Genomic DNA, 24,344 nt, shown 5'->3' on the forward strand with positions numbered 1-24,344 from the left:
TTGAACACTCAGCAGCCTAATCAATCAAAGGCGTGGCCAGGTAAATATCAAAATTTGATGTATGTATCCCCCTTTTGTAATTTAGATATAAATCATGCAAAGAGTGTGAATGGAGGTGAATGTGACCTGAGTGAGAATTAACCCTTTACCTCTAATTATAAAGAGCTTTATTGATTCTCTTGCTCTCAGCCACAAACAGACACAAAACTGTGATGTCCAGATGCCCCTGAGCTCCTTCAGTATCCACAACAAAACTAACCTTTTCCCTGGTTTTGATCCCGTACAAGTCGAGGAAGGCCCACTTCCCACTTCATCTCTACTTTTCAAACCTCCCCCCCCTACCCTTCTCCTTTCTTCTACCCCCTCAGTCTCACACACCCACCAGCGCTGCAGCTCAATTAACACTGCAGGTCCAAGGGTGTGAATTATTTAGCAATGAATTATTAATAAATAATAACAAAGGGGCTCGGGGGAGATGCGGCCCGGTCAATTAGGAGAGAAGGGAAAAGTGAAGACGAGCAGCAGGGGGTTGGAGGCAGGGGATCTGCAGTTGATCTGATCTGCGCCTCATCATTATCGCCGCCCGTCAGACACAATTACCTCTGCTGCGTGCGCCCCAGCACTTCAAACAACAGCCCGTCCTTCTGACTCCCGACAGTCCTCCACTTACCTCTGTGCAGCCACCACACACACACACACACACACACACACACACACACACACACACACACACACACACACACACACACACACACACACACACACACACACACACACACACACACACACACACACACACACACACACACACACACACACACAGATATGAGATATTAATCATATATTGTAACGGCCATGAAAAATACTGTCTTACAACTGACAGGTGTCTGAATAAAATCGTATATGATGCTTTAAAGAGCAGCTCAGCTCAATAGCTACTATAGTGGATCAGTAGATACAGTTCTCATAGAAAGTGTTTTTCCCTGTCTTGAATTTTCACACTGAACCAAAGGGGATTGACTACGTATGCATCCCGCCACTCACCCAGCTCTTTAGTGTCAGTCAATGTTTCATGTTGATGACATGTCCTTGATTGGTACTGTTGCTATTACCTAATGATGTGTACTGTTAGGTGTCGCTCTGTTGTTTGTTTCATGTGATGTGATTTGAAGCGGTAAATGTGAATTTGTGCATTGATGTAAAACTGATTTCCCCAATACTATTCCCCCACACTAACTAACTAACTAACTAACTAGCTTTTTTCACTTTTATCAACAAAAAAAGTGCATTTAATGTCAAAATGAAACCAGATCTATGCAAAGTCATCTAATACCTGATATAAAATACAGAATACATGCGGTCGCCATTTGAAATTGGAGACACCTCAATCATGAAAAGTGCAGCCACTTGGTTTTAGAGGTCACATAATTATATTAGAGGAGATCACCTGTTCGTAGCTGGGTTTCAATTTACTGAAGTGCATGTACGTGAGGCTGAGGAAGTGGAGAGGGTCGTCCACTGACCAGGAGGTTGGTGGTTTGATCCCCGGCACCTCCAGCCTGCATTCCTAAATATCCTTGGGCAAGAAACTGAACCCCACATTGCCCCTGACGCCTGTGCCGACAGTGTATGAGTGGTGTTAGTGAGGTAAATGAGTGAATGCGACTTGTACTGTAAAGCACTTTGAGTGGTCATTTAAAGCCCTTTGATGTCAATAACACAAAATTGCTATATAAATACAGTAAATATTATTATTGATACGCACATGAAATATTTATTTTTAAAAACACTTCACATTAGAGTGCAGGTATATACATTGTTGAAAACATTGTGTGTGTGTGTATGTGTATGTGTACGTGTGTGTGTGTGTGTGTGTGTGTGTGTGTGTGTGTGTGTGTGTGTGTGTGTGTGTGTGTGTGAGCTTTGTGATTTCTTCCTCTCTGTGTTTCTTCTGTCTAATTAACTCAAATGGATTTGAGTTGTCATGGTTCATCTATATTTTGCGCAGGCCTTTGATATTCAGTCTGCAGATATTAAGAATTCAGGGTTAACTAAGCCCGAGTGCCTCTGTGTGTAGGGCAGTCTCTCAACACAGCACATTGGATTTAATGTGATATTCGGCAAGAACTATCGGAATCTGTTTTTTCAAACAGTATCAATAAAGTGTAAATTAAATTTTTCTGGAATATATATATCATGGTTGTTATATCTTAGGTAATTAATCTAAGTTTATGAAACTCTGTGCCTGCTCCTGATGATGCAAACTACATTTCAACCAAGCAGTGTGTGCGTGAGCTCAGCAAAACAAAACGTTCGGTTAGCCATTGTTACGTCATTCTTATCTACTGATTAGCTCGAACATATTCAGAGCATGTGCGTGTTTCATACCACTAGATGGCGCCAAATATCCAGGAGGTGCCTGATGGAAAAAGCTACAGTGCTGAACTTCATTAACGCTTTTCATTAATGACACAGTAAGAATTCAACCAGACATGTTGCGTTTGTTTGTATTTTTTCTGTAAAAAGAAAAAAAAAATACAAACAGTTCAGTGGGGAACATAGTGTTATTTTTGTAGCTTTATTAATTGTGCATTCTGATTTTGTAGTAATAATCCAAGACCTCCAGGTGGCAGCCTAATCCCAAATTCATGCTGGTTCATGAGGGCAACCTCTAAAACAACTGGTTTAATAACTTGACAGTGTACAGATTGTGCATTGAATCATTTAGGACTCTTGAGATAACATAAAAAAAAACTCACCGATTAAGACTCAGTCAGCTGTTTTCTCTTTTGATCCCAGCAACATTGTAGATGAGCAGGTTGTCAAAGTCCATATTACTGCTGCAATACAGTGGAATAAATAATATACTGTGAACTCCTCATTAAAGTAACAACAAGTACATAGTATGATGTAGTACAGTGGGGGCCAAACTAGGGTGAATGGGTGGTCGCAAGATGATTTCCAGAAAGCAGATACAGTTTAAAAACAATTAAAAGTAAAAAGAATTAGCCATAATGCTACAAGAATATTTTCAAGAGTTTAAATTTAAAATGAAACCATGCAAAATGTCATCAGTCATCCAATTTAGAAATCGTCGTCCCCACATGACGCCTGTGGTGATGATGATAGATTAGCGACAGCGTCAGTTGCAGCACTTCAATTTACAGCACCACAGAAGATATTACAACATGTGCATGAAGGTGACTTTCCTGAGGCCTCACTCAAATCAATATCCTTTGTATGCTTCAATCAGCTCCAGGGGTAATGAGGGCCGCGAGTCTCTGGCACAGTTATATTAGAGGTGAGGGGTTGATCATGAAGTATGAAGGTGTTAATTCTCAATTTTAATTATTTAAAGTAAGTGGAGTAAAAAAAATTTACGTTTATATACGTTTAAGTCTAGAGCAATTTATGTAAGTTTTGTCCCCTCAAATATAGAATTACTCCATGCATCACTTTGCTCTTCCAAAATTAACTGTCAAACCAATCTCTGGACGAGCAGCTTCTATTATCAAAGTGCAGCTTCTCTCAATGGCCTAAAGCACAGTAGCCAACTCGTTAGAAAAAGAAACTTGGCACATTTGCCATAAATAAATTCATTCAGCAGGAAAGCTGATGCAGTCTTGTGGTTGGTGTGAGAGGATAAATCCAGCAGCAGGGTGATGATGACTGGGCTGAAAAAAGAACAGTAACTGGGCAGAGGATCTTGTCTGTAATTTCATTAGTGTCTCTATCAAGCCAAGCTGGCAACACGGCTGACGACCTTAATAAGAATATACGGCTGTTGAGCCATTCGCCAAGGTTTCTGTGTGCACCGTTGATGTAAAATTTATTTCTACAGTTTCTCTGTAAGATGATGATAAAATATGAATTAAAGATATGGGGAAAGAAATCTCCTCACCGAGCACACATTGATTACATCCAGCCGCTCTGTCATCCCACCACGTCTTCTCTCTGGGAGTATTGATGACTTCCACAAATCTTGCAGGATTCATTGCACTGGTTTGTAGAGTAAAAGATAAGTAAAGGAGGTCAGAAGAATTTTTTTAATGCTTTCATGAAATAGCCTGACTCCTTGGACTTAAAAGATAAGTGAGAGAAGTAATATCTCACTTTGCACCAGTCAAGGCTCTTTTGTGCCTTTACGGAGACAAACATAAACAGATGTTTTTGCAGTTTAGCCACACAAATGTTCTGCAAAGTAGGCACAATGATGTTTGTAGAGTGAGGCAGGTTTTTCAAAGAGCGCGTTCAAAGCACTTGTTCAGCTTTGTTGGGCTTAAAGCACAGTTTTAGGTAAAAAGACCATCAGATATAACGTGGTCTGCTTCACTCAGGTTTTACAGATCGTATTTACAAAACTCATCTTACTTATCAATAATACGCTCAAATATTAATGAACAACCTGCAGTGGTCAGAATCAGTGGTATCTGGAATGTAGATTTCCACATTGGCATTTTGACTGGACATACTTAAGAGTGAGCGCCAAGAGCAACTGACTTTTTTAATGACCACGCAGCTGAGAGCCCATTGATTAGTTTGGAGCTAAGGAACTAATGAGGCCATGTCCATGAATCAGGGAAGGATTGGATTTGGTTAAAACCTCAAGTCATCAATAAGACAGATTTTAAGTAATGACGCACGCACAGCTGTATATGCCAATAAATGTAAAGCATGTGTTTTTGAGTGAAAACTAATTGTCAGCCATGTGAATATCAAAAAAGAAACGTTGCAGAACCATAATGAACACATGCAGAAACTCATTTTATCAGTCTATTTCCTCACCAGGGGGATTTTTGAGTGGGGATTAACTTAACTTTTCTCATTACAATGTTTGATTTTGTGGAAAATGTGTTTTTACCTGTGTTATATGTGTTTATCTGAGCTGCTGTCTATATTGGCCAGGTCTCGCTTGAAGAAGAGATTCTTAACCGCAATGGGACTTTCCTGTTTAAATAAAGGTTCAATAAAAAATTGTCATTGTTTTCATTTTCCTCAGCCCCATCAAGATCATACTCAGCATCAAAAACCTTCTCGGATTTGGGTCACACAACCAAAACCTGAAGAGAAATTACTTCATTGTCTTAGTGACAACTCAACAGACCCACATATGAGGATTCACTTGTTTACCACAATGTAAGGTGAAGAGGTGAAAGACAGGAGTGTGATCAGAGATGAAATCCAATCAAATCCAATTCAATTTAATGTTAAGTAAAGTTGATAAGCAGAAGTAATGAGTTACAGTACATTCTTTTTTTCATTAATAAATAGTGTAGGGGATTAAAATTTGAAATTCTAAATTTTTGAGAGTTTTTAGCCTTTAGCCTGAGTTGGACGGGGGGGGGGCTGGTATACATTTTGTCTTGCATCTTCCTCGTCGCACTGAGCGAGTCTGGTCCGATCCATATTCACTTGGGTCAGGGGCTGAGGTGAGAGTAATGTACAGTGTAATGTCACTAATTGCATCTGCTACTGCATAATGAAGAGACCATGTTCAGACATTTAATTATTTTTAGTAGTTGGTGATATTGATCAAGTAATTTGTGCCTATGAAGCACCAATTTTGGTAATTCCATTCCAATAGAGTTGATAAAATGTTACTTACTTTGAATTAGAGAAACTCAATCAAACTTGCAATAACTGCCACTTGAGGGCAGCAGAAGCAAGTTGTGAACATAATAGACATACAGGCCCTGAGCACTTTATTAGGAACCCCGGTACGCCTGCTTATTTATGCAATTATGCAATCAGCCAATCACGTGGAAGCAGTGCCATGCATAATATCATGAAGATACTGATCGAACATCAGAAACTGTAAAAAAAATGTCTCAGTGAAAGTGAATATTGCTGCATATTTGAGTATTGTTGCTGACCCTATAGTTATTAATTTACCATGTTCTACTTCCACTATGATAAAGCACCATGTCACAAAGAAAAAGTTGACTCAAATTGATTCCATTAAAAATGAGTTTGGTGTACTTCAATTGCTTCTCAAGGCACGAAATCTGCAGAAATTATGCAATCACGTCGACATGGACTAGAATGTCAAAGGTATGTTTACATCTTGTTCAATGTCTTGAGAGCAAAGGAAGGCCCTACCCATATATGGTGTTTCTGATAAAGTGCTTAGGGAGTGCCATCATGTTTTAAATCAATATGGCAAACTTGTTTGGAAATATTTTCAATGTTCACATCCAATGTTTATGAAGCAACATAAGGTTACAGTTGGAATCATATTTCAGGCCACTGGGCAAACACAAATCCACTATATGCTCCACTTTAAGCTCTGTTTGTAGTCTCCACTGTGCTCTCCACCAACTGAGGAAAACATCTGTCTCTGTAGTGGTAAAGGCTCAGTTATGTTGACTGTTGTGGTATTTACAAACACAGACCCCAGATTTGTTTGAAAGGTCAGCGTTCATGAGTTGTGATGTGTTTGTTGGCGTTTCCATGGCACCATATAATGATACGACTGCAGAAAATGCTTATATTCCCAAAAGTTTCATTGGGTTACCTTCCTGCTAGCTTACTAAATTGGTAGTCTATGTGGTTTCTAGACAGACAGTAATGTTTATATTTGTATCCATGTTGCTGTTGCCTAGTTGCCTAGTACCATGTACACAGTTTTCCTAATTGTAACCATAAGCTCCTGAATCACATTTGAAGCCAGCGAAAGATTTTGTAAATATTGCATATAACCAATTAAATCTCACCACACCTATGTAAATTCCGAGATGGCAGATATAATTTATTTCCTGCCCATTGCAGCGCTACTCAGTGCTTCCACTAGTGTCGTCCCCCCCCCCCCGGATTGTGAGTAAAAGGGAAAGTCTCTCTCTCAACTCTCTCCCCCTCCCCCTATTGCTCTCTCTCTTTTCCACCTGTCTCCCCTTTCCTTCCGATTTTTCTCAGCTCACCCCAAACCTGTCGAGTGGTAAAGTGCCTTGAGAAAATGTATATTATGAATTTGCACTATACAAATAAAATTGAAAATTTAAAGTATTAACCGACATGGACAAGATAAAGTCGATTAAAGGCTATAAATGTTGTTTTTTTATACATTTTCGGTTGGTTTCCCAGCCCTACAACACAGTGGTCAGTCATGTATCTTTTTTCATGTGTCACCCACAAGATAACAAACTCACCTTTCTCCAATTCACATCCTTTACTCACCACACACCAGCTGCTGTTTACGTACTAGCACACCTTTAGCTAACGAATGCTGATCGGGGTGTGGTGATTTTGGTCATAATTCCTGCTGACGGACTGGTTCATGTAGAACAGACCAGTGAGAAAAAAAAGGCGGGATTGCCTGTGATCTTCTCACAACTTGAACACCAAGCCTACAGTGTACACAACTTATAAGCTCTAGCTAACGAAATGTCATAAGAACTTCCCACGTTGTAACCATGAGCTCATGAGTTACATTTGAAGGCAGCGAAAGATTTTATAAATACTGCATTCAACCAATTAAATCTCACCACATCTGTGTAAACGTCAAGATGGCAGACATAGTTATTTCTGCCCAGTGCAGTGTTGCTAAGTGTTTTCAATGAATGACTGGCTATGGCAGTTGAGGCTAACTGCTAAGAATATTTTTGTTTGTTTATTTTAGAGCTCAGACATTTCCATTTCCGTGACTCATCCACAACTCACCCATCGCTCCAGGGCTCATTTGAAGAAGAAGAGGAACCAACAGTGGATTTGTGAGTGACATTGGCAGTACTTCCGGGTTCTTCGACGGAAGTTCCGCCCGTCGCCTGAAGGGTCCGCCAACCTCATGTTGTAGAGCAGCTGTCTGTGCATGGTTGCTGTGTAGTTGATGACACTTATTAAACTCGTTTAAATGAAACACCACACACACTAGCTGCTGTTTACACACGAGCACCTTTTAGCTAACTTGTGCTAATCGAGGTGCGGTGGTTGGGGACCCTGTAGTTTGAACTCCCCCGGTTGGGAGGGCTCATCCTGCTCAGCTGCTGCCCGGGCTCCCTGCCCTGCTGACGGGCCGCTTCATTGAACAGACCAGTGAGGAAACAGGGAGGGACGGACAAGGACAAATGAAACCGGAGTGAGGAGGCTCAGACGCGGCGCATGCTGTCAGTGAGGAGGAAGCGGACTGCGGCTCAGTCTCCGGGGCTGCGCCTCCCTCTGTCCCGTCCCGTAGCTGCTAACACCGCATCTGTTGTTATTTACCCACCGGCCTGTTCTCCACCGGAGCACCGCGCTCTGGTTCCCTCGCCGTGGACGCGTTTTCCCACCCGGAATGCCCCCGAACCACTCGGCTGACACGGTGAACGGCTGACGATGGCTCCGGCGCGGATGGTTGGCAAAGTTATGGCGAGACTTTTGGGAAGTGTTCACCCTCTTCGCTGCGGACTCACGGCCAAACGTCCGGCTGTATTTCTTCACACGGTAAAAGGCTCATTTGACTAATTATTGTAATTCGGCTTATGTTTTTTTTAATGTCCCTGTAAAACTATTCAAGTTGAACGACTTCCTGCTCTGGGAACAGTGGAGTTGGGGACACTTGGTCGCTTTGAACAGCGAAGTTATGTCTTTGTTTCGGGCTGGACGATAAAACGATATCGATAATTATCGCGATTTCATCAAAAACTAAATATCAAAGGTTGGATAAATATTGACGTAATACACCATGTCAGCACATTGAGGAGGGATAACACATATTTGATCTACCTCAAATTTGTTTATTGTTTAACGTGACATGTATTGATATAACTATTGTTTTGTATATATTTTTTTATTTTCAGTGGTGAAAAGAAAAATATTATACATATTTTTGTCCATCTGTTATTTCTTTTCTCCAACACCTGGCCACGTTTATTTGCATGTCTTGATGTAAACCTTATTTAAAAAGATCAAATTTTCACTTCATCCTTCTGTGTCCTGTTATTTTCATCCAGGACTTTCAGGAATCCCTCAGGTGCATTACCTACCTCCACAGGGGGGTTACATACAGTCTAAATGATCGATCAAGCCCATCTGCCCTGAAAAGTGAGCAGGACTCACCATTAACTAAACATTATCTCATCTCGAAAGCAGAGCTCATTCAATTACTCCCCTGAGAAAGCTGCTCAGTCAGCCGTTTAGAGAAAGAGACCATGAAAATGCTGCTAATTATACTCATAAACTTTAAGTAGAGACTTTCTTAAAGCCCAGTTCATGCTTCTGCATCGAATATACCTTCACATAGACGTGTACCCTATGCTGTACCCTGACATGCTTTTCCCGAAAAATGTAATTACGCATTGAAGAGAGAGCTGTGATTGGTCACCTTGGTAGCATAGAATTTCCAACAGACAGTACTTCCGTAATCTCCCGCTTCTCGTCACTAGGTTTAACGGTCGTACAGACTATCTCCTCCGACGTCTTTCTTTTCTTCGTTGCAGCTCTTCAACAAAAAGTAATTGCTCTTCAACATCCATCAGCTCCAACTCCAACATGATAACACTCGCCATTGTTCTGAAGTAAACAGATAACACATTTGTAAATAAGTGTAAACCAGAAGAAACTCTACACGGTAGCTTAGAAACTCTACGGCCACTAGAATTTCGGCTCCACGCCTACTAGCATTTCGGCGGTGTAATTGCAGAGCGACACACACACCTACGCACAACTATGGATGCTCACAATGGCCTAGGCCCCGTGTGTAGGCCCCGTGCATAGGCTACGTGCGTACCTAGGGCCTAGCTTTGACTCAGAACCATGAATCAGCCTTTACACTACACAATCCCAGTAGGCATCACTAACATGGCTATGCTCTGCAGCATGCCCAGCAGAAGGGTCAATATCTCATTTTATCATATAGTGCATCATCAGGTGCAGGCCTGTATATATAGTCCACTATGAATCATAATAGGAGAGTCAAAGCTATGAGGAATATGTCTGTGTAAATCATCAAATGCAATCAGCTGTTAAGTGTAGTGCTGGACGGAGATGCTGCAGAAAGTGAAAACGCTCATTGCATCAAAGCATCAGCATGAGGTTTTTGTGGTGCAGATCTAACCACACTTGAATAGGCTGTTAAATTGGGCCACTTTCAATTAATTACATTTTATTATCCATGGTACCACCCCGCTGCAAAGAATTGCAGAGGTCAGCTGAGCCGTGAGCAGGCAGATCCCAACTGGGCACTTCAAATCTCTGACAGTGCAGGGAGAACAGGGCAAACTGTGTTGCTACGCGCCACAACTGTCTTCCCACTGAGTGAAAATGGCAGCTTTCTGGGCTTGGGATAAAAACACAAACATTATATCTGGTCGGCAGGATGTCATGACTCACTCCCACATGCGAGGATGGCTAAGATGAGTTATATTTTTAGACTTGAACATATGTAAAATCAGAGCTGCAGTTTGCCTATTTTCAAAGGACATAATAGCAGTGCTCTTACAGCTGCTAACACAACAGCAAAACCCATTTTGACCTCTAATGGTACAAACACACTCAACACATCAACTTAATAGTATGTCCCTTAAAAGTCATTTTTCACCAGAATTTGGTTAAGGTCATGTTGGGATCATATTGATGGATAGCAGATAAGTGGGTTATGCTGGAGACGTACTTTCATTTAGATTGTATACTGTAATGGTATAGACAATCTCTTGTTTTCTGCATTGAAAACTGCAGTCACCAGTGGAATCCATAGAAGCTGGATACAGGGTCTGTTCTCTGTGATGGATCCGACTTCAAAGCATTATTTTTGGGGTATTTCTCTCCCTCTTTTGTAACCTATGCCGAGAAGGTTTTGTATTCACCACTGTCCATCGTTTTCTTTGCAAGTAAGATTACACAAATACAACTCAACGGAATTCCATGACCTGAAATTTGGTGCAGCTTGATTTAAATTAAGAGGACTGTTGGGCCTTGACAGAGTAATGTGCGCTCTAAGAGACAGTATAGACTACAGAGCAATTTCACAGTCTGCATCTTTAACCCCTCCACAGCCTATGGGTGAGTGTTTAGTAATCAGAAGATAGATTTTAGGTGGAATATCAATTTAAAGCTCAAATGGGCGGATGTTGTGCAGTTCCTAGAATCCAGGTGCAAATTTATAGGGGAAAATATATAGGATTTTCCTCTCAAAAAATGTAAGATTCAGATATTGAACATCATTTAAAACATCCAGGTCAAGTGTTTTATCAGATTGGCGGTACTACAGTTAGTTTAAAATAGGCTGGCACAACATCTGTAGAAAACAGCCACAGACAAGTCGGAATTATACTACTGTGTAGAAAATCAGTTTTCAGAATCCAGAGAGCAAATGACTACTTTTTTATCAGGATCAAGTTTATTAACTGAGTAGGGTTTCCACATACGAGAAATTTGCTTTGGGCTTTTAGTGCATAGCACACTCAGAGAGTGAGGGGAAAGATGAAGCTAATTAAAGTAAAAGCTACAGTATCAAAATATTTTGTAAAATAATACGCCACCTAGAGTTACATAGCTGTGCAGTTTATGAAGGAGTAAATGTGCAATGTAACCAAGTCTTTTTATTTCTAATAAGGTGTGTAGATTAGTGTTAGCAGAGATAATTTGATTGGTGTGTAGATGATGGTTCAAGTTACTCAGATACAATGTTTTGTGAGTAGCTGCAGTTATTGTCATATCCTTTTTCACATTTCTTTGATAATATTGTAACAATAACCGAGTCCACAGAAGACATAATACTCTAACATCCGCACTGCCTCCAGGAAGAGAAAGAACCTTCAGGGATTTTGGCTTTTTATAACCAGTAACTTCTGGTTCTTTGAGATTATTTGTTTCTCTTCTGCAGACTGTACTACACAGATAAACATTGTATGATGCAGCTTGAAATACGACTTTGCAGAGCAGCAGCGCTTAGAGAAATTGAAATGACCTGCAGTGTTCTTAATGCAGATAAGTGAGATCGAGTTTGCAGCGACTGCAGATTTTTCATATCCTGTGTTAGCAGTAACACGTGAAAAACACAGTATAACATTCTGGGAAATTCTACCTTTGTTTGCAGTTTCCTTCCAGAGTCAGATGAAAGCATTAATATCAGCTTTTTATCTGAACATCCAGTTTTGAAAGTTTCAGGAAGCTAAACAAGATGAAGAAAGGAGATATTTTCCCTTTGAAACTTGTTGATTTGATGGCAATTCAACATATTTCCAAAGAAGTGACTCTGTTCCTCAGTGTGGAGTGACAACTCTGGTCTTTGTGAAAAGGCAAGAGTTCTACAGGTACAAATAAGGAGGAAACTGTTTTGTCGGTAGTTGGTGTTACAGGGTGTTACACTGCCGATGAGGTAAATGTCTTCACCCCTGTCAGTTGTTGGTTTGTGTGTTTGCTTGTAAGCCAGATTACACAAAAACAACTCTTTAACATTGTGAGATGGGCTATTTTCCAACATTTTCACAGATTTCCTAGTGAATAATTCATGGCTCTGTTGGGCCTTGGAGGAGGTATACGCTAGTTCATTCTAGTTTTTTGTTCATTTTCGCATATAAACCAAAGCACGCTTGTTCATCAAATAGAGAAATCCAATTTGTAAAATGCTAATTGTCAATATTAGAGACTAAAGTCATAAAGTTAAAGCATTGCGAGTGTAGAACACAGTTGTGTCCCAGAGAAGTAAAGTGATGCGAGGAGAGTTGGCCAGCAAGAGGATTTGGTGTCAAAGAAAATAACAAAAGTGCAGATTTGGCTACACTTCACATTTAACCTGAATGCCAAAAAGGAGCTTGATGAGGCAATGTGCCAACGTTGTGTGATGAAGGATTCTGCATCTGGAGATAACACATCTAACCTACACACACACACACACACACACCTTCAGCACACCACGAGAGTGGAGCTGCCCACAGTGAAATCTGACATTAAGGATTAAAGTTAATGCACTGCAGATATTGAGCAGACTCTGTTTTTGTTAAATGTCAAGTGTAATCGGTCACAGCGATGTTGTCAAGAGTTTATGACCCAGTGAGCGTTAACACTGTGCCATCCCTACTCCCTACACCTTTATTGGCTTGCTGGCATTTGAGTGTGATTAAATGAAAACTTGTTTTGCTGTAATCGAGACAAATGTTTGTTAAACCTTTAACCCCACACAGACCTCTGGCTCCATATGCTGTCTGGTACCTTTCATCGTATGGACGGACAATTTGCTGTAAAGATGAACAATGTCAGCACATTCCAGTTAACGTGACTGTTTTCTTAGTGTCAAGAAAAAGGACGTGCCCGCCACAGAGGCAGTTCTTTAATAGGACAGCTTCCCACAGAAATAGAAAAGGACTGGAATAAGCACGTGGACATGACCCACAGGGAGTTTGTCAGATATGTGTTTCAGAGTTGTGTAGATGTCAAGGACCAGTGCAGAGTAACACAGCGGCCAAGTTATCTTTGGTATTGACTGGGGCATCTGGTTGACCTAGTGGTTAAGCCTCATAATACCATATAACCACACCTATCTCAAATTTCAACCATAGTTTCATGTCATACCCCTCCCCACCCCTGTATTATCTTTCTACCGACAAAATCTGATGACTTTTTCTTTATCCGACAAACTAGTTCTGCAGCGTTTCCTGTCCTGATTCAACCTTGTGATGAAGCATAGCCTGCCGTTGTGTGAACAAAAGGGAAATATGATTCACCGAATCTGGCAGTGGAAAAGTTTTGTGTCTTTTTTTTAATTCAGGGAAGTGGTTTTTTTTGTCTTGCGGCGAGGCTGCAGATTGCAACCAGCTGAATCTCCCTTCCCTGAGTAGCAAAACCTGTGATGGCCTCCAGTTATTATAAATACGAGATAAAAGGCCCTCTCTAGAGCCAGTGTTTGTCCTTTCTAGGCTGCTGTAGAAACATAGTGGTGCAACATGGTGGACTCCAGGAAAGGGGCCCTTAGTTTGTAGATTACTGTATAGACTTAAATATCAGAGCGAGATCCAATACGGATTTTGACGATCTTAGCCAATCCCAATGTTGAGGAATAAAAAAGATCTGATACTGATATATCAGCTGATGGATATATATTTTAACTTAAGTTCACATCCTATCTGCATTGTATTGCATTCTGTAAAATAAAACTTTTCATAAATGCGCTTTCATACTAAAATGCTCATATCGGCTGATATTATTGACCAACCAATATATTCAGGCTCTATGATATACTGTATTTATTATATACACATTATATTCTATTTCTGCATACAGATCCCCTTAAACCTACATGCTGGTCCTTTTTAAATCTGTCTTTTTGTGGACCTTTGCAAACACCAAATCAATGTCCCCAACTTTTCTGCCAATCTTTTCAGCATTCAGCGCCGTCATTGTGTTCCTCTGGGCTTTAGAGTAACACACTTCAATTGGGGTCGAGTAGTGATTTACTGTGAACAAAAGTCCTGCTCTCAGGAAGCAAATAAATAAATAAAAGTCCTGCCTCTGCTCGTCATCCTGCACCACACTCCACTTTCTGGCTGCAGTGAAGATGCAGATGAGAAGTTCTTGTTAGTGAGTAACTATTTGGAAAGTTGTCAGGGACTGAGAGGCCCGGCCTGTTGGACCTGCTTGACTAAAGTCCGTCTTCACACTCCTATTGTCTATCAAATCAATTAAATCTGGCTTTGAATTTGCAGTAATTTTGTGTATACACAGTTTTACATCTTATTATCCTGTGTTATTTTTCCGTCTGCAAACATTTTCTTTCATTTTGACAGTTTTATAGTTTTGATTTTCAGTGTTTTCCAAAGAGAATTTTCCTCTTCCTTTTTTCTCCATGTGCGATACAAAGACAAACCCTGTCTTTCTGTTCTCTTCATTCAGTCGTCAGCACCTCGCTCCGATTAACCTTTTGTCCTCCTAACCTGACTAGATCATTAACTGGATAACGAATGCTTCGTTGCAAATCTTTTTCATGGTAGAGGGCTGGCTGCTTCATTCATGATGTCAACGGGGGAATAAATCAATTTCTCCTCTTGGCAGCTGTCGTTTCTCACCCCAGCCTTAAGGCCAGTTTGTCGCAAGCATGTATACATTTTCCCGTTTCCTTCTTTTTCGAGCCGTGTGTGCAAGAATGCAGGATCTAAATCATTCTGTTGTGATTACACGTGCATGCACAAAAACTCACTTCACCTTTGCATTGTGGCGTCAAACCTGTGATGAGGGGAGGAGGGGAAACAGTGCACACACAACAAGCCATAGCTCAGTTGTGACAGGATTCATAATGAAGTGACCCGCTGCGAGACTGCAGGGAAAATGAGGCTGCTTTTCACCGTGATAACCCTGATCATATCTCGAGCAGGAAGCAGAGACCTGCCCTGCTGCAGAAGAGGGACATGGCAGTTTGTCATTGCTCCGGATTTCACACCCCATCCTCTCTCCCTCCTCCGCCCTCCCTCCTCCGCCCTGTTGGCAGGTCATTAATAAGATATGTGTGTAAAGGGTGTAAATACACCTTCAGTGGATTGTATCGACGAAGAACGGTTGGGGGAAATTATGTGGCGCTGAGGAGCAGGTGTGCAGCGCTGTTCCCCCGCAGCGGCAAAATCGACTTCCCAAAAAATGTGCAAAGGACAATGAATAGCCTGCGACCACCCTGCACTCTGAATATTGAGCACTGCAGTAATGGGCTTTTGTTTCGATAAGCAGACAAACGCTCAATTGAGCAGTGATGGGTGACGTTAGTCATCAAGTGCAGCAGAGTGTCCCGCTCCTCTCCACAGGCTCTTATGTGTCATGTGACGTGATGAGGGCGTGATGGCCTCTTACTCGTGGGTTCGCAATGTCGGCTTGTTCAGGCACTACAATGCTGTATGTGTTTAGAAAGGTGTGTCTGTCTTTCTCCATGAGAATAGCCACAATGAAAATTTTGATTATGTATGCAATTCTAGGGCTGGGCCATAGAACAATTTCAATGATTATCACAATAGGATTTTCATCTATCTAAGTATAAGGCTTATACATGGTTTATATGTTTAAAACCAGAACCTTTGTTCAGGGGCAACAATTAGTCTTAAAACTTAAAATGAATAACAATGTAACATTTATCATGATGCCATAAATCCCAGCCCCTATTTATGGAAATGTATTTCATTCATTTGAGAAAAAAAATCTGCTCTGTTTTTCTGAATCCAAAAGATTATCTCAGGAGAAAAACTAGAAAGCACTTAGTAGAATGCAAACATCCACCGAGGCCCAGCAGTCTCCTCTTAAAACCACATTAAAGATCACTAGATCCAGATCTTCTTCTGGCTCTGCACCAGTTGAACACACTCTGACACAAATACCTGACCCCCAAACATGCTGGATTTAGTTAATCAAGATCCATGAATTATTGTTGTCATCTCGCAATGTTAAAGTGAATAAAAGAAATCCTGGATCCACACCAAAATGTAATGGTTCTGTCCTGACCCATAACGCATCCTTCCACCTACTAACAATTGCAGATGAAAACATTACCTCCTTGGTGCATTTAAAAAAAATCAGCTCTTGTTTTTTTTCCCCAAGAGAAACTCTCATTTAGCCAACTTTGAGAGCGTTGAAGCAAATATGTCCCTTAAGAGACATTGGGAGATGCTTGTGTACATATAGATGACATTGTTATTATTTTTTCGGCTTCGCTCTGGCACTGCAGGGATTGCTTGGACGGAAAGTACAAGATTTTGATCTCTCTGTTAATTCAGAAAAAGAAAATGTAGCAGAAGTTTTTTTCTCAAGTGAATGCAACCCTGAGATAGCTTCCATTTAATTGTGTTTGCTGCGATAAACAACATCTTTCTGCCGTGATGTGTGCGAGAGCATTTGTAACTGCCACACTTAGGTGAGGGAAGTAATAACACAGGGCAAGGCTTTGGAAAAATGACTATTATTCATCACGCAGCAGCATTGTCTGCCACACTGGCCATATTCAGTTGATTTAGAATGGGATTGGTATGTGTGCATCCAGCATATAAACTGCCTTGAGGCAATCAGTTGTGGAATTGACTCGAGTCACTGATCTTACACACACACACACACACACACACACTACACACTACACACTACACTCCCCTTCAGTAAAGAGACAAATAGCCTGGCTGTCGCCCTTGATGCTGAGCTCCATTTCTACTCTAGTCACATTTCCAGGACGAGAATGTGCAAATGTCGCTCAGCTCACTCCACTGCTAAACAATTCTAACCAGAGGTGTTTGCTTATGAGAGTGAGATTGTATACAAGCATTTTATGCCCATGCAGCTAATGTATAAGTCGACAGTCAGCACCTTTTTATAAGTCGACAGTCAGCTCCTGCGCCCACTATGGCTGGGGCAGTCGGGGGTGACCTATAAAATGCTGTGGCAGGTTGTTTATCATAAGCTGTTTTCATAAATGCACAAAGTCCGGACATTTTCCTGAGCTTTTCTTGAGTGAGCCCATGTGAGAATACAGCAGGAAAATCCACAGCCAGTGAGTGGGCTTGTTGATGACGTTTCTAATGTACGACAGAGGCAAAACTGAAAGAAGGGAAGAAATATCTCTGAATGCAAAAGACGCGCCAAACATGTAGAGGACGCCGGCAAAGATGTCAACATGGAAAGACAACAGGATTTGAGAGCTTTTGGCGATAAGGGCTGATACAGGTGATGATGTGCTGTAAACAATAAATACGTCATGTCCCGCCTCCTGCTTGATCTCACCAGACGACACCCCCCACCTGAACGTTCCTGGGAAACGGTCCGGTTGTTGTGAACGCATCGGAAAAAGTCCAGGAATATGTCTGTACCTAAAAAATCACAGAAGATTTTCATGGGTGCTGTGATAAACACTGAGAAAGTACACATTTCTCAGTTGTCAGATATTTTCTGTACCATTTATATCGTGGCAGCTGTTACGGTTTTACATTCATGCCTCCCTCGGATTTCAGTCCTCACTGTTTTTTATTTAATGGGGGTCTGCACGGATTTAGTATTATACTTCAGTAAAGTCCGAGGCCTCACTGGAGACCGGGTGCACTGATGTGTAGGTGGTAAGGCTCTGACGGCTCTCAGCTGTAAAACAACATCTGCAGATCTCACACAAGCTGCTTGAATTTGTCTCTATGGGATCACTTGGTTTGGCTCTTGTTAGGATTTGCAGCATTCATAAAATCCCATTTTCCTCCACAGTGTGATGCATTACTTCATTAGCAAGCTCCCAAAACCGTGCAGCTCAAAAATGCCTGTAATCCTCAGTAAACATAAAAAAAAAATGTTCAGGCGTATATGCCCTTGTGATGTTTCACCTCCTCGATCTCTGTCAGTGTGCGGTTCAGACCCGGGAGACAGAACCCTGTAGTCATGTGGACAGTTGCTCATTAAGAATGTGAATATTATTTTTCCTGCTCCAAACCATTGGAGTGTGAAGAACTGCACATCCGGCTTCTGCTTCGCCTCTGTGCCTTCAGGCTGGTCTGCTCTCTCACCACATGAAAATGGGCGGCTCTCTTCCTCCTCCTTAATGCGATATTGATCGAATAAACGGGGCAGGACGCAGGCCCCCACATCCCTGGTTGCTGGTTGGACTAAGACGTATTCAAATAGGTCCCTTCTGACCACTGTGAAGGAATCTGTTGTTGATGTTACTGTTGGTATATGTTAGTATATAACTGGAGGACGTATTATTGTGAATCATTACCCTGCTATGACTGGGCCTACCATTTGAGATGTTGCATCTGAAATGCCTGGAAATTTGCATATTGGACATCGGCGATTATGCAGATCTATGTACTGATCCAATACCACGTCAGACATTAGTGCAGTGGCCATTCTAAACATGCCTGTTTGGAATGGGCTGTTTGCTTGGCCTGTGGTAATGCTGGTTACAGAAAACTGACGGTTTTCTCCTGTAGTGTAGCGTCAGCCAGAGCTAGCTTAAATGGCAGCAATTTGGCAATATTAATTTATTAATATATAGACTTTAGTTGCGAGCTATTGATTGTTGTGTATTCCTATATTTATTTATTTGAGATCTTTTTCAGTTATGACTGTTAAACTAGATGATAAAAGATGTTCTATGTTAATAATTCTCTGTATGTATTTGCTTTTCAAAGGGTTTAACCTGAGCCAGGCCAAACAGCAATAGTAGCAATCATCATCACTTCCATACAGGGTTAAAATACATTATATAGGCTGTTATTTTTTTAATGCATGGGCATAAGATTGGTGCTCGGTGTCAGCAGATGCACAAAGTCAAGGTCGGAATCTGCATTGGGAAGGGAAAAGCGGTCTTGGAACATCTTCAGCTCACATGCTTTGTGTCACGTCCCAGGGGCTTTAAATATTGAGTAGACGCATGCATTAGCGTTTAAAGTAAAAAAGGACGACGCCATAGGAATGAACAAGCACAAGACGGAGAATAAAGCTGTCTACAATAATCAAGTCTTCCTTATGAGTGGGTTCTCCATTACCTCCAGGAGTGTAGACACGCTCGAGGTCTTGGGGAGCGATAGCACTCGCACACCGGCACTTCATTAAATACGACGGCTTAAATTTAAATGAAAAATCGTGCATCAGTGAAAAAGAGCCGGTGTAATCTGCAGAGTAATACTCCCGGTTGATCAGGTTACTCACTGTTTGGAAAGGGAGTGAGAGGCATTTCAAAAGGCACAATTGTTGCAGTGGAAGAGAATCGTATAAAGGTAAAAGCTTTCTCAGAGCAGGGGCCAAAGCACAGAGAGCTTAATTGATGCTGCTTGCTGGCAGCGTGACCTCCTCTTCAAGAGGCGCTGCATCTATTTACTCTCCACTGTTTACTGAAGGAGAGGTTTACTGTTGAACTCTCATAACAAAGCTGGCAAAAGTCTTTTCACTGTGTTTTAATGTCCTCTTTGTCTCTGTCTTTCTTTCTGTCCCTCCCTCCATCTCTTCTCAGGCTCAGCAGAGGTGGCCTCCACTTGGACATCAAGCTCTTTTCTACAGCACACTCCCGTCCTCCAGTGGTAATATACTGTTACTACATCCACATAAAGAACTGTTCCCTGACACACGGCTGTGGGACCAAACCCTCTAAAAGTACATTTCTTTTCCCTCCTCTTTGTGTTGCAGATGTGTCTGTGAGGTACAAATATGGCCGTTTGGTTCTGGAGGTCCCGTTGCCATCCAGGAACGAGAACTGTCTGTTCTTCCTCCGGCCCATGCTGATGAGCGTGGGAGACCTGATCACAGATCTGCAGAGAGAGGACCCTGGACTGACTGCTTCTATCATCTCCAAGGGTATGTATCGTAATGACGAGGCACGTGTTAGCTGCGCACACAATGGGCGGACCACATTCTTCAGGTGTAGTCAGTCTGGTCGTTTTTTCTGTTGCAGCCAGGTTCAGTGGGTCGTGTGTCGTTCACAAGAGTAAAGTGTAAAGGTTTTAAAAAGTTAATCAGTAAACAATAAAACAATAAAACCTGTAGTATTTTCATTTTATGCTACTTTATACTGATAATCTACTACTTACTCTACTACACCACTTCATTTATTCAAGATACAAGTTGCAAATGTAAATCAATTAAGAAATGGTGATGTATTGTAATAGATTAAACTACCAGCCATATATAAAGTAGTGGAAATTAGCCCACTTCTACCAGCTGCTGCAACAAAGTCCTTTTATTGCATCAGAAATTATAATCCAGTGAAATATTCCGATCCTGTAAAAAGGCCACACTTTTGCTTTTGCTACTTGAAGCCTGTTTAATTCTATCCGTGTTCATCCTTTTACAATGCTTGACATTTACTTCTAACAGTATTGTTCCTACTGTGTGTATTTCTACCTTTTATTTAACTAAAAGACATGAATACTGCACTGCTGGTGAGTTGTTTCACTTTCTAGTACAAAAGGTCAGCCCTGCTTTAACATGCAAACTTTATCATAGTCTGTTTGTGACCCCTAACACAGGTTAAAGGACAATTCCACTGATTCACATGTTTAAAGTCTGTTTACAGGTTTTGTGGAGAACTGCTGCGTATCATAAAAAACGTTGTTAGAAGCCTTTTGTTCACGTGAAATCTGATAAACTTTTGGATCAGTCTTGGATCAGTGTTTGTCGAGGCTCAGGTTTGAAAATGAAAATGAAACTTAGGGTGTGGTGTGAGGAATATGCTGATCAGATCGCTGTCACCAGCTTTTTGTCTCTGCTTGTGCTTAGAGGCTTAAGGCTACGTGAGCTGCAAGAATAACAGTTTGGACAAAGAAGGATGGATTGAATAAACAACATATAGCTCTTTCATTGGTTTTGATCCTTGTCCTTTACATGTAACCTCAACCTCTGTAATGTAGATGTGCTTTATTAACTTGAGTGATTTTCCATTTTGATGTGCTTTTATATGAAGTATTAAAAAGGTCAGATTATTTTACATTTCACAAGAAAAAACTACAGAAAAGGTGCAATACAGGCCAGATGTATAACATTGTGTGTTCAGTAAATGTTTACAACACAGTTACAGGGGTGTTTGTCTTTGTCCGCAATGCAGGACAGTTTCTGGAAAGACTGGAAAAACGTGCTTTTAAATCTTTAGCATTCTGGCCATCGACTCCACCTTACCAGTACAACATGCAGGAGCATTGTTCAGAAGCTGCTGAACCGTATTTTTAAGTAGATAAGGGAGGTTCATAGGTCGGGTTTTATTATTTCATGAAATGGGACGTGGTAGAACTGCACAGCATAAGTTTATTTTCGCCCATATATCTAATTTCTATACAGGTACCTTTATTGAAGCTGTAAATCACTGACTTTATGTCTGGCAGTTTAATGTCTGAGGTTAATGCTGGAGTGAACTATTGAGCATTCCATTGTGTTTGGTGTTAATGTGAGCAGTCTGTCTGAAAACTATTCCTACAGAAAGTTGTTTGATCGCAGTAAAAGGACTGAGTTCTCTATTTGTCTTCTGTCGACAGACGGAGAGCACATACCCAGCACCACGCTCATCGATGCTCTGCTGGAAAAGGAGTTCCAGCTCGTCATCAACGATGCCGTCTACGGTGTCAAAGCACCTGAAAAGGGTATGAAACACATTTCACCCCCACCATGAGATAATTTTGCCTGCCTCTCAATTACACATGATGATAAAAAGCAGGATTTATCTCTCCATGCCTGACTCCTTGTGCCCACTATCGCAGTGTGTGCATCCAGCGAGCTCGCCATGGAGCTGGAGGACATGAAGTACGTTGTGCACCTGCTGCACACAGCGCTCCACATGCCCGAGCACCAAATGCTGAAAGAGAGGGAGCTGCTGGAGAAACTGGACAACCTCAAACAAGAACTCTCGCCTCTAGAGCAGGTAGTACATGCACCTTTCTATCTGCCGCTACATGCATTTGTCAGTCTTTCTTTTTAGGACAGTGTTTGGAAAGCGAAAGATTTCATCTCTGTCCCGAATCAGCCGTTAAACAGTCCCCCTTGTATCATTTCCTGACAGATGAAGGCTCAGCTGTCTCAATCAGCAGAGTTCCACAGCTCCAAGGTTCTCTGGACTGGCATGGCCCTGCTGTCTGTGCAGGGTGGAGCTCTGGCCTGGCTCACCTGGTGGGTCTACTCGTGGGACGTGATGGAGCCTGTCACTTACTTCATCACCTACGCCACCAGCATCGGAGTCTTTGCCTATTACGTCATGACCAAACAGGCAAGCCACAGGGACATATATCCCAAATATAACTCAAGGAATAGTTTGACATTTTGGGAAATGTGATTGTATCTTGCCAAGAGTTGGATGAGGAGATGGATACCAGACTCACACCTATCCGTTTAATGGGATAGGTGGTTCTCATCTATCACTAAGAAAGCAAATTATCACAATCCACAAAGTGTATTTCTTCAAAGTAGTTAAACCAAAAGTTCAGTTGTGCAAACTCGTGCATTTGTTTACAGATGTTTTCTTCTCCACATTAACAGCAAACATCATTTCTTCTCTCCCTCAGGATTATATCTACCCAGAGGCTAAAGACAGGCAGTTCCTTCATTACTTTTATAAAGGGGCCAGCAGGAAGAGATTCAGTGTGGAAAGATACAACGAACTGAAGGATGAAATGGCTCAGGTTAGTTGATGTGTCAAGTTTTTACTATCTCCCATTTAGCTAAATCTTTAGCTACAGATACACAATGAAGAGTCACATTTAAAAATTAAAAAAAATATGGATGTAGTCATGGCTGAGAAGCAAATACATTTTGCAGTTCAAACTGGAGGCGAGTTGGAGATTTATTGTTGTTTTTGGTCAGCTCTCACTGTCTCGCTCTCTCACTGTTGTGGGTTTCTGTCGGAGCCGATTATCGGGGAGGCTCCGACTCAAGCATTAAGATTATATTGTAAACCCCCCCCACACTTCAGGATTATTTGGGCACATAGTCGGCAAAATTGGGTTTAACATTGGCTCGATTATCCTCCAGTGATTATGCTCCAGCCTTAACATGTAACCTTCGAGAAAACAGTTTTCAAGAGGGTTCAACACTTGGATGTTTAAATCCCACAGAAATAATGATTAGTAACGACAAGTGTTCTGTGTGCGATTGTTTTCTGTGTCAGGTGGAGGAGGATCTGAGACGCCTGAAATATCCAACTGAACTTCAGCTGCCACTCGAACAGATTCAGCCAAAGCCATGAACCAAAGTCAGGCCATGAAGAGTCACTGACACACACACACACACACACACACACTAAGGAGCAAAAACACATTTTCTTTTGATAATGGTCCCTTTTTAACCAGGAATCAATATCATTCTGCGTTTTGTTTACAATATTGATAATGATGCCATTAATATCTCTGAGAAAAATACTAACTCTGAAGACTGTTGAAATAAAGAGTATTTCCCCAGCACTGGGAGCATCTCCTGTCTGTCTGTGACGTCTGTTTATTGAAATCTCAGAGACTTTGATGCCAGTAGACACAATGACGCTGTTTTCTTTTAGTGGATGAAGATTTGCAAACAATTTCTAAAATAATCACGTGAACAAAATTGATGTCACACAGATTTTATTGTAAAAAAAAAAAAAAAAAATCAAAAGATTCAGACCACAAAAATACAGAATTAGCGTTTGCTGGTAGTTATGTATTTCCTGAGTATTGGTCATGCAACACAGCTGAAAGTGTTTTAGGTCCACAGTACGTGTTTTAGAACAGGACACCCCTTCTCCCTGAGGTAGTTTTCCACATTGTCGTTTGTTGCTGTTTTGGGTGCAAATACGCAATATTAAAACGTAGTACTGTAAACTGCTACGCCACACAAAGAACAGCACAAACATGGATTCCCTTTTTGGTGGCGGGGGTTTGGACAAACAGCTTGTTAACGTTGTCCCTGGATAATGCGTTTACGTGATCATTGGTGCTTATAGAGACAGTTAAACCATGATGTGAACAAAATCATCCGTATCATCA

The 24,344-nt window shown here is 41.3% G+C and overlaps 1 protein-coding gene and 1 long non-coding RNA gene across 4 annotated transcripts in view; one reads left to right on the top strand and one right to left on the bottom strand.

Moving 5' to 3' along the window:
- The window catches only part of LOC117768917, a 26,611-nt gene extending 18,737 nt beyond the window's left edge, over window positions 1–7,874 (bottom strand). The window contains exons 1-4 of one of the 2 annotated variants that reach the window (XR_004615121.1): window positions 7,657–7,874; window positions 4,320–4,324; window positions 3,902–3,970; window positions 2,760–2,840 (exon numbers count right to left, since the gene is read on the bottom strand). This is a non-coding gene — a long non-coding RNA (uncharacterized LOC117768917). Of the gene's footprint in view, window positions 1–2,570; window positions 2,841–3,901; window positions 3,971–4,319; window positions 4,325–7,656 lie in introns of those variants that run through there. The other variant, XR_004615120.1, reaches the window with a different exon arrangement.
- On the top strand, window positions 7,786–23,802 carry LOC117768577 (calcium uniporter protein, mitochondrial-like). 2 transcript variants are annotated; one of them, XM_034597104.1, is made up of 9 exons: window positions 7,927–8,415; window positions 19,862–19,928; window positions 20,035–20,202; window positions 21,873–21,977; window positions 22,095–22,255; window positions 22,394–22,597; window positions 22,893–23,009; window positions 23,495–23,600; window positions 23,671–23,802. In XM_034597104.1, the coding sequence occupies exons 1-8, from the start codon at window positions 8,308–8,310 to the stop codon at window positions 23,570–23,572; spliced, it is 1,008 nt and encodes a 335-aa protein (XP_034452995.1). In that variant the 5' UTR covers window positions 7,927–8,307; the 3' UTR covers window positions 23,573–23,600; window positions 23,671–23,802. The 2 variants fall into 2 exon arrangements, with proteins under 2 accessions (XP_034452986.1, XP_034452995.1); XM_034597095.1 differs by having other exon boundaries at window positions 7,786–8,415; window positions 23,495–23,801.
- The last annotated feature ends 542 nt before the right edge of the window (window positions 23,803–24,344 follow it).

The sequence above is a fragment of the Hippoglossus hippoglossus genome, chromosome 1 (genome assembly GCF_009819705.1).
Source record: "Hippoglossus hippoglossus isolate fHipHip1 chromosome 1, fHipHip1.pri, whole genome shotgun sequence".
Classification (NCBI taxonomy): domain Eukaryota; kingdom Metazoa; phylum Chordata; class Actinopteri; order Pleuronectiformes; family Pleuronectidae; genus Hippoglossus; species Hippoglossus hippoglossus.

Excerpts from the sequence above, each read along its gene's own strand:
- LOC117768577 (XM_034597095.1), top strand. The coding sequence starts at position 8,308 with ATGGCTCCGGCGCGGATGGTTGGCAAAGTTATGGCGAGACTTTTGGGA. Across the intron at positions 22,598-22,892 it reads ATTACGTCATGACCAAACAG|GATTATATCTACCCAGAGGC; the intron begins GCAAGCCACAGG and ends TCTCTCCCTCAG. Across the intron at positions 23,010-23,494 it reads TGAAGGATGAAATGGCTCAG|GTGGAGGAGGATCTGAGACG; the intron begins GTTAGTTGATGT and ends TTTCTGTGTCAG.